At 35.6% G+C, this 10493-nt stretch overlaps 1 protein-coding gene and 1 long non-coding RNA gene across 3 annotated transcripts; one reads left to right on the top strand and one right to left on the bottom strand.

Annotated features, from left to right (window-relative positions):
• The first annotated feature begins 2481 nt into the window (after positions 1-2481).
• LOC109618357 (uncharacterized) lies at positions 2482-7494 on the top strand. Of its 2 annotated transcripts, XM_066081509.1 has the most exons (13): positions 2482-2741; positions 3471-3874; positions 3967-4205; positions 4392-4472; positions 4643-4860; positions 4973-5080; positions 5168-5267; positions 5433-5517; positions 5615-5770; positions 5904-6035; positions 6129-6661; positions 6880-6974; positions 7061-7494. In XM_066081509.1, exons 2-13 carry the CDS (start codon positions 3478-3480, stop codon positions 7434-7436), a joined length of 2520 nt encoding a protein of 839 aa, XP_065937581.1. In that variant the 5' UTR covers positions 2482-2741; positions 3471-3477; the 3' UTR covers positions 7437-7494. The 2 variants fall into 2 exon arrangements, with proteins under 2 accessions (XP_065937581.1, XP_065937582.1); XM_066081510.1 differs by lacking the exon at positions 2482-2741 and having other exon boundaries at positions 2909-3874.
• LOC136274514 (uncharacterized) lies at positions 7424-8477 on the bottom strand. Its single transcript, XR_010712913.1, has 3 exons — positions 8139-8477; positions 7938-8042; positions 7424-7783 (listed from the first exon to the last, which is right to left on the bottom strand). It is a non-coding gene; the product is annotated as an uncharacterized lncRNA (long non-coding RNA).
• Positions 8478-10493: the final 2016 nt, after the last annotated feature.

Genomic DNA, 10493 nt, shown 5'->3' with positions numbered 1-10493 from the left:
ATCGCTACATGTAACTATGGTTTGCGGTTCGTAAACTATAGTTAACAGTCGATAGACCTAATTTATAAAATGAGAAACTATATTAAGCTCATTTTTGTGAATTTGGCGTGCCATATACATGTCAACCCATTCTATTTTTGTAACTGGTCCATAACTTTTAAGAGGGCATGGTCATGACTGAAGCTGAAAATTCCCCATTTTTCAATGTTAAAGTCAGTTAAAACTTGAAAGCCTTGTATTTGCTTCCAATGTCCATATGGTTCGTGTCATGATAGATTGAAATACCACTGTAAGCTCGGGCTTAACTTTTTTTTAAATAAATATATTTTAATTTTTTTTTCTTACCCGATACCAAAAACTTTGTACAAAATTAACATTTAATGTAACGTTTTTGAGTTGAGAAATTGTGATTTTATGACCTTGATAGGATAAAATGCGCCAAATAATCACGTTTTCTCCATTTTTTTTTGTATTTCTGCGCTAGGGATTACTTTTTCTTTCCAAGATATTAAAACTATTGTAAAAAGTCACCAAAAACTGCTGACCTCGTCGTTAACAAATGATCATTTGAGAATTCGAATTTCTAACATAGATACAATATGCATGAGATTTGTTTTTATTTTTTTTGGTTTTGATAGAGATTATGTATATACAAGCAGGAGCCATACTTTACTGTCATATCGATACAAATTTAAGCTAACTTTGCATGCTTGTACAGTAAGTACAAGTAGGGAGGAAATTTAAAAAAAAAAAGGTCATTTGAACGAAATAAAAAAGAATAAAGAGAAAAAAATTCAAAAAAAAAATTAAACAGTTTAAATTATCTATGTAGGTATTGCATATTGCCAAACCATTAAATTAGAAAATGGAAAATTACGCACCTACAAAGGGACCGGGGGCACGGATATAAGTTAAACATATGTAATTAGAATGTAAAAATAAACAAATAAAAAAAAATTGCTAAATTTTCATCCCTTAAAAAATTGCCAGTTCAAGGGGGGGGGGGGTATCCTTAAATTCAAAGTGGATATGAAGAAATATGTTTGGCACTGCATATAAATGGTGACCTTGTATATGCACCATCAAAAAAGCAATCCTTTTCATCTCTATGTAGATCAGTAACTCTACATCATCTTAATACATAGAATGATAGAGGGCTGGATTATGTAAGTTTTTATTTGAGTACACAGGGATAAGCATATAACATCAAGCAGTATTGTAAAAAAAAAAAGGCCATGATCAAAATTCAATGAACGGCATAAAATATACATGTACATTTAAATACAAAAAAACAAGATACATAAAAAATCAGGAAATTAATTTATCATAGGTACTAGAACACATGTTATATGTTTTGGTTTTATATATTTAAACCTGTAGCCATTGGCTACTATTTATAGCGTATAACCTGTAGAACAGGTATTCAAGTTAAGCACGATTTTCACTCATTCAAAGGCTTTTCTTTGCCGCATTTGCACGTACATGTAATATGTCTCGACCAAATAATGCCGAGGACATAGTGATTGAGAAAAAGAATGAACAGAGTGAATCTGCGCCTGACCTGACCGACGTAGTAAATTTATTCACTATTGTTATAAAAATCCAGTTTGAAGAGTTAACAGAAAAACTACAAACGGAGCAGTCTCAGAATTCCGAGTATTTGCAGAAGAAGGTGAAAGCTAATATCGGGAATAAGCTGAAATCGGAGGGTAACAAGATCCAGTTCGAGTTCAATGAAGGGCTTAAAGAGAAGGTCCTTAAATTGGAGAAAATTGCGAAATCGAAAGGCGATCACAAATCATTGTTGTTAATCAGCGAGATAATTCACGACATCGATACCCGTAATAAGTACATCAGAATCGCCGACTCGTCACCAGCAGGCTGGAAAACGGTGAATGAATACAAGGCCAGTGATATTGCAGATGATTCAGAGGATGAAAAGAAGATCCGTAGTGCGGAAAACCGCGCCCTCAGGAGTGTCAAGCAGTTCCGTCTTAAATACAGGCCGCGCCGATATCAAAGTGTCCCAAACAGAGCTTATGTGTCCGCCGCTGCTGGATCCGCCACTCAATTGGCCGCTCAAACTCCTGCTCTTGTTAGCGCTTCTCAGCCTTTTCTCGCCTACCCCAAGCAGGCGTATTTTCGTGGGAGACAGAGAACCCCACAGCCAACCGACGTTTGCTTCGGATGCTTTAAGTATGGCCATTGGAAAAACAACTGTCCCGCTGGAAACAACTTCCAGACAACAGAGCAACAGAAGTGAAGTTCTAGTGGAAGATAAGTATTTTGATATCAATTGTTTAAGTGATTCTGAAATTCTTCATCACATTGATTATTTTGATGTAATTGATAACGAAAATCATTTTTGTCCACAAAGGGTATAAAGAAAAGCTTATTTAGACATATATCATTTTGGGAGAGTATGAATACTTATGACTAAATTTTGAAAATAATAAAACCGGGTTATGATATTCCGTTTACCAGGTTGGGATTCATCCCTCGATACCGCGATTGTCTCTGAAATGAGGGATATTTCCTTTTATGGTCACAATAAATATCTCGTGTATGCGAGACAATATTAACATCTTTTGTTATTTAAAGCAATGCATGCTTTATAAGCAAAAGCGCGAAATTTCTGATACAGTACATGTTCAGGAAGAGTTGACGAAGGATTCCGTGCCAGTAGATATCAGTTACATAGTCTGTGTGAGCGCCTTTTACCATTTGAAGACTTAGAAAAGGTATTTTTTTCATCCAACATCAGTTAAAATATGTATTTTAGCAAAACCTACGAAATTTATACGGTTTTTCTAAACTTACTTCTTTAGAACTTGACTTTGTCTTCCATTGCTGTTAATACCGGAAGCATGTGACTTTTTGATCATCCAATAATAAGCAGTTTCAGATAAAATTTTCGCATCGTCTCATAAAGTAAGGCGTTCAGTGCGTGCTTGTTTTCAATAAGATATCCTGATAGTCTACTTTTAGCACAATTACCTCAGAAACCCATTACAAAGATAAACAATTAATTTGATAAATACGTTTTGTACAAATATATGACACATTCAACGTCTTTTCATAATATTCTAAGATTTAAAAGAAGTTTACATTTTTTTTATATTTCATTTTCTGAACTATTGGTAAAATAAAGTGAAATTCTTATACTTTATAATTGTTTTTCCATTTCAATATGGTTTTGTACAAATAAACAACACTATCAACGGTCTCTTATGACAGAGAGAGAGAGAGAGAGAGAGAGAGAGAGAGAGAGAGAGAGAGAGAGAGAAAGAGAGACAGAGAGACAGAGACAGAGAAAAAGAGAGACAGAAGACAGAGAGAGAGACAGACAGACAGAGAGAGAGAGACAGACAGACAGACAGACAGAGAGAGAAAGAGAGAGAGAGAGAGAGAGAGAGAGAGAGAGTAGGTGAGATAGAAATTTATATTAAATGCATATAACTTTATAATAGGAGAGAAATGCCACCCAAAAGGAAGCAGTGCAGCTGCAAGGAGCACGACACCTACTCCAATGGGAAGGATTTTGTTGTTTATAAAAACGATGGGAAAAAAATTAGGAAGAGTGCAACTGAAGCTCTCATAGAAAACGGTTTACTATTCTACCATTCTACATATATTTGCAATGCTTGTGCCTCATATGCAGAAGAGAATCTCTGTAAAAAGAAGAAAATAACGATAAGGGAATACCTTAATGATTTTTTAGAAGGTATTGAATCTGGCATGTTTACTGAAGAAAATTTGGGTAAAATAGCAGGCAGTATAGGGCGTTTTTTGGCAAGACAGGTTGCAGAAGATGCCACATCATGTTGCAATGAATACAAAGATGCAACCTTTATCCAACAGCTCAATTTTGATGGTAAGATGTAGTATTGAAACATAAATAAACTGAAGAAGTGCTAATAAATGATACATTGAGCTAGTAAAGGTAGTATTGAAATTTACTTTTAGATTGGATGCAAAAACGCAACTCAGTGCTTTTGAAATTCGTACACGGATTATCTGGGGACACAGTTATAAGCGTGTCCAAGGTCAGAGCTGTGGAGCAGCTGTACTATGTGTGCAATGGCAGTTTTGTGGCACCTTTCAGTTTTGCGAATTTGCTGATGCTGTATTTTGCAACAGGCAGTAAAACGGCAGTTTCTTTGGTGTCCTCGGGACTGCCGTGTGGATCATACTCCACGTTACAGGTATACGCCTATAGCTTGGTTTTAAAGAAATATATACACAAATAAAATTAATTGTTATTTTCATTACCATAATATACAGTATTTTCTCTCATAACACATGAACAAAAATGGCCAAATGAGTTATATCATTGTGATACAGGGGTAAACGTGTAAAATAAATGATTTATTATATTTACATAATTCTAGCGTTGGATACAAGAGCATGGGACAATGAAGCTGGAATGCCCAAAAGATTTTGACATTGTCACATTCTTTGACAACAATCAGGTTAAATTATATATTATGATATTTATTCATAAATACATTTATATATGCAGGTGTGCAAACCTCTTTCAGGTTTCTTTTAAATTTAAATTGCCCAAGATGATTTCAATATGTAATTCAAGTGCCGGTTTTCCAATCATTGCATACTTTTAAGTATCATAAATTATGTACAGATTCTGCAGAGAAAATGGAGGGTGCAGTATGACTTTAAGTCTACTGCAAGTGTTTTTACAAACATAATCCATATCCTCCCTGATAAAAACAGCACTCTACAGGAGCAGGACCAGTTATCTCCATGCAACTGGCTGCATGCGTCACAAGGATGCAAGGATGTGCCAAGAATGCTAATGGAGCATCAAACAAAAATGAATGAAAACTTCCGGAAATATAGGTATTATGAAATAAATATTTACAAAAATATTAATTCTTACCATATTTTGAATAATTATCAATGAAACACACAATAAAAATATATCTAAAAATATTAATAATTCATAATACAGAGACCAATTCATTGCAAATAAAATAGAGAGTGTTTGGGAGGAACATAGGTTGGGGACAGACCATATAGATGGCAACGACGTTCGACTAAAAATTAGAACGGATGAAAGGTGTGTATATTATACATAGTATATCATTGTTCAAATTTTTTTTTTATCAATGACATGCCATGATAACCTACATTCAATCTATCAAAGATATGCTTTCATCGGGTCCCAACACCCGGCAGAGCCACCCACTGTAGTGATTGGGGAGCCTTGCTTCGAAAACCCCTGCTCGTATGACGCGATTGATGAGGTATATGGGTTACCTAACATCTTTTTAATTGTTTGATAAAATAAAGTAAACAACAGTATGAATATATAACAGAGGAAATTCTGGTGCGCAAAAACAACAGAGGAAATTCGAGTGCGCATGAATAGTGTTTGTTTTATGCATACTTTTGAATAAATATTATTACAGGTTTTTAGTCACATATCAGACCTCACAATGTGTGGAGACAGGAAATGGACAATTCTTGGCTGTGACGCATTGCCATTCACACTTGGTGGGTCATGTTTTAACATATCCGAAATTTTAATGAACTAAAATTTACTTCCTTTAAACTCAACAATGCGGTACATGTATGTAAAAATCAATAATAGGTAGCCGTTTGATTGATTCTTCGTTCCTGTGTCCAACATGCCAGAGGGAATTTACCGACGAACATAGTTTCGATCAACATCGAAACCTGTCGGATCATTCAACTGGCCTTAGGATCGATGAATGCAAAAAATTTAAGAATTTACTCCTCATACCAGGTAGTTTAATATTAATTAACACAAGCACAAATAAATCTATGATTATTACTGCATATGTGCTTTCCAATAAAATTTATATATTATACATGGTACGTAATATGTACTCATGGTTATTATTTTTTCATCCTTTCAGGACTGGGTCATTATGAAATTAACATGGTAAAGGGTGTAGTTAATTTCCTGTGGAAAGTCGCATTTGAGGACTTAGGCAAAATGTTAGGGTTTAAAAGTCCTAATGCGTTAGCATCGTTACGTGCTTGTACAGGTAAAACATGTATTTCATTGCTACATTTATGTAAGCAAATTAAAATTATATTTGACCATTTATGATACCTTTTATTTTTATCATTCTCTAAAGACCACCACAAGAGCTGGCAGGCATTACAAATATTTCTGCATGCGGTGTCTGAGGAGCTTGTCACACCCTATGTGCAACAGTGTGAGAGTACCCACATCCATCCATCATTGAGGGGGTATTACGAATGGCTACAGTCGTCCCAGCTTACCCCAATGTATGAATTTATGCGGGAGGTGGTATTTACTTACTGCCTCTCCATCCATGTATTTAGAGCAGGTGTACGGCGCAACAATGCTGATGCTATTAATTGTAGCAAAGGAAAGTTTGCGCCTCTATTTTTTGGTCTAAATATGCCTTTTTACATGGAAACATATATAAGGGATTCCTTGACTCGTATACAATGTCCGCCTGAAGTACTTGCGTTCATTGAGAGACATGAATCCTACAGCTTATCGGGTAACGAAAGCAAAGGTGAAGGTGGTGACTTCGTGCTTGAGGCCAAAAACAGGGAAACAAAAAGACTTGTACCCTCTGGAGTCCCCACCAATCAAATATGGACCAACATTTGTCGAAATGTTGACAGATTAAGTAAGGTACCTAATAAGCATAAATTTCTTGCCTAATGAGATGAAGATCATATTGAAACACTGTATAAACCTCTGGTAATTGTCAAATAATTCCTATGCATCCTAATTGTCCTTTGTTTAATTGCATACCAAATTCAATGTTTCAGTAAGAGGCGGCAGCGATACGGGTTTTACATAGATACAATAACTTATGCTACATTCATATCAATATATATTTTAAATAGATTAGATCACAGGTGTACAAGCTACAGTCTATCCCCTCTAGTGACACAGATTACACATATGCTGTTGATTTATCCAGGGAGATATTTGAATTCAGGTAAACATTTTAAAAGCTTTAAAATCATTATAAAAGATGTTTTCATTTAATTTCATTTAAATTGTTTTTGGTATTTATTTTAAAAGGAAAATGGTACGCAGCAGCAGATGGCTTGCCTCACGCACGATGATCAGTGTTGGTGGAGTCCGTCTGGATGAGGAACTCGTACATTTCTCCAGAAGATGCCAAGATAACATGAAAGATTTCTTGGAATCTGCTGGCAACGACCTTTCATCCAGGCGCAAATACCAACCAATATTTGTTCTTCCAGAGGAGAGGGAAAAACACCAAGCATTGGACAACCAGACTAGGGCATCATTGATAAAAATGGCGGAAGATCTTCTGGACAATATGAGCCTTAGTCTGGTATTGTCCTATAAAGAAAGGTGGAAGACTATTAAAGGAAAGCCCAAGCCAGTCATCATTCTCTTTCTGGAAGAACTAAGAGAGTTGGACAAGTAAAGAAGGTAAAATCATAATCAAAATAAACATCAATTTATTTCTTCCCTCCAATGCTGAGGGCAAAACCATTCGATCTTTGACAGAGCCCTTTGGCTCTTTGCCCTTAGGTGAAGGCAACGGGCGTGAACCCAAAAGTTGCACTTTGGTTGGGAGCATCCCACCCAAAGTGCCCTTGTCCTCAGCTGGCCCTCTCCACACATGCGGCACTTGTCCTCCTCCTCGTAAACGGAAACCGTTTGTGTTGTTGCATCTTGCTGACATACAGGCCGTGAGGGTGAAGGGTATCTAGGTCCTGTTGAGGGTCCAGGCTGTGTTTGTTCAACAGAACTTTGCTGTGGCTGATTTTTCTACATATTAAAGAATACCAATATAATAACATTCCTAATCAACTAAGAAACCTAAAAAAATTACAATTACATACTATAGCCAACATGATAAAAGAATCTCTTTTATTAATATCTTTGTTGCAAATTGTTGATTAAAATGTAAAACAGTTCTTACCTCTGCTGGCAAGCCATCACTCCGGTAGAGATACCTGTTGTCAGAGTTGGGTACATGTACCTCAACTCTGACAGGTGCCCCCGTCACTACATGCAGCTCGTGTGCCTATATGAATTTATTACACGTGTAATATAAATATGCAGTCTTAAATAACTTTGGTTGATATGTTTTAAAAGCAATATACTACTTAAAATTACAAACCTTGGTGAATAACGTGTTTTTCCTCCTACTTAGGGTTTTGGTGATGAGAGACTGCTTCTGCAGTCTCACAACCCCCGACTTCACCTTCAGTGGTTTAAGGGACACCACCCCTTTCTTAGAAACCTTTTCCTAAAAAAGGGTACATATATGAATTGTAATGCATTTGTGTATTTATAATGACAAACTTTACGCAGTTCATTGGAAAAGGAAGGGGGGGGGGTGGTGGGATAAAGTGAATACTAACGATTTGAAAGGTTACATCAATATATTACAACATGTTATGAAAAATTATAAATGCACGATGGTTTGAATGGATATATTTTTTTATTTCAAGAGAGCTATATCAATGGCAACAGCACCCACCCCACCCCCCACCCCCCACCCCCACCCCCGAATTTTCCCCTTTAAACAGAAAGTAAAATCTTTTTTTTATTATACAGAATTTATCCAAGACTATTCTTATATGTTTAATCGGAAAACGGTTATAGGAATACTATAGAAAACGGATAACAAAAAAGCTTCTTGTATTATTGATTTTTAGCAGTAACAGTTCGCCGTACATTGATCATGCCATAGAAAAAGTAAAAGATCAAATATGATTGGTTAATTATAATCGTCACTACTAGGTGGCGATTCAAAATGGAGGAATGACATGCAAACTCTTCAGGTAGCTTTTGATTTCAACATGTTTATTGTTGTTTGTGGTCTTAAACACCTTTTTGGTATAAATATTTCTCAATATCCATTAATTATACATCGTTTTTATAATTTTTTCTCTTACACATAGTCAGTTATATGTGTTCGACTTACCACACTTGCTGACATGCTGCGAATGTTCTTCAGAAAACAAAACGGTCCGAACAATTGCAATGCACGAAAAAATCCCGCTTTGGCGCGACTTTATTGTGACCATAAAAGGAAATATCCCTCATTTCAGAGACAATCGCGGTATCGAGGGATGAATCCCAACCTGTTTACTGCCAATCCACCTTCTATGTGCATGAATAACAACAAGTCTGCATTACGAAATGATTCCTTTGTATCTGATGCTATTCAAGAGTTATTTTTGTCTGAATATATTGTAGAAGTTCCCTTCCAGCTTTAGAATAGCTTTAGAATACTTCAGACAAGCTTGTTTTTGTATCAAGTTTGATTTACGTTCAGGTTACCATCACATTGATATTTCTTCTAAGTCCCAGACTTATTTAGGTTTTTCATGGAAGGACAAGTTTTACTGTTTTACTGTTTTACCATTTGGACTTAGTACAGCGCCGTATGTATTTACTAAATGCTTGCGCCCTATTGTTAAATACTTTAGAGAAAATTGTATAGACATTGTTTTGTACTTAGATGATGGTTTAGTGTAAAATACAAAAAATCAGTGGGAAAATGTTTCAAAATTTGTACAAGATACGTTGGACAAGGCTGGTTTTCTGGTTAATATCGAAAAGTCTGAAAAACAGTTCAGCAGTTAGAATGGTTGGGTTTAGTTTGGAATTCGATCGACTTTACATTGTGTATTCCTGAAAGGCGTATTGATGACTTAAAGTCTTCATAAGAGTGTTTGCTAAAATTAATGCCTAAAGTTATGGCGAGACAACTTGCTAAGGTAACAGGTAAAATTATTTCGCTCTCTCCCGTCTTCGGGAATGTTTGTAGAATTATGACACGCTATTGTTATATGAAAATAGTGTCAAGGTCGCCTTGGGATAGTGTTCTCAGATCAGAAAAAATGGAACACGTATTGAAAGAGTTGAACTTTTGGCTTTTGAATATTTTTGTATCTAACAAAAAGAAACTATGTAGTGTTTTTGAGAAAGATATTGTTGTTTATTCTGATGCAAGTAATGTAGCAGCAGGGTCTTATACTATTGATGTAAATCAAGAGGTTTTTCATTTAATGTGGAAAGAGCTTGAGGCTAAGAAAAGTTCTACGTGGCATGAATTAAGAGCCATTGAACATACTGTGAAATGTTTTCAAGACAGATTTGCATCAAAGACTATTAAGTGGTTCACAGATAATCAAGCATGTGTAAAAATAGTGCAATGTGGGAAATTGGAATTACAAGAGTTAGCCATGAATATTTTCTCTGCTTGTATTCAGAAAGGTATTAATATTGATATTCAATGGATTCCAAGACAAGAAAATATCAAAGCTGATTTTATAAGCAATATCATATTGGGGTGTGACAAAGGAATTTTTCCGATTTATGGATGAATTATGGGGTCCACATACAATAGATCGCCTTGCAAATTCCTATAATAAAAAGTTGTAAAGATTTAATTCCTTGTTTTGGAATCCAGGTTCAGAAAATGTCGATTGTTTTTGTCAGAATTGGAGTGATGAAAATAACT

Source organism: Magallana gigas, chromosome 4 (assembly GCF_963853765.1).
Source record: "Magallana gigas chromosome 4, xbMagGiga1.1, whole genome shotgun sequence".
NCBI classification, from domain to species: Eukaryota; Metazoa; Mollusca; class Bivalvia; order Ostreida; family Ostreidae; genus Magallana; species Magallana gigas.
Note: the sequence above shows the minus strand (reverse complement) of the source record. Positions and strands in the feature narration are given on the sequence as shown.

Excerpts from the sequence above, each read along its gene's own strand:
- LOC109618357 (XM_066081509.1), top strand. The coding sequence starts at position 3,478 with ATGCCACCCAAAAGGAAGCAGTGCAGCTGCAAGGAGCACGACACCTAC. Across the intron at positions 6,036-6,128 it reads ATCGTTACGTGCTTGTACAG|ACCACCACAAGAGCTGGCAG; the intron begins GTAAAACATGTA and ends CATTCTCTAAAG. Across the intron at positions 6,662-6,879 it reads ATGTTGACAGATTAAGTAAG|ATTAGATCACAGGTGTACAA; the intron begins GTACCTAATAAG and ends TATTTTAAATAG.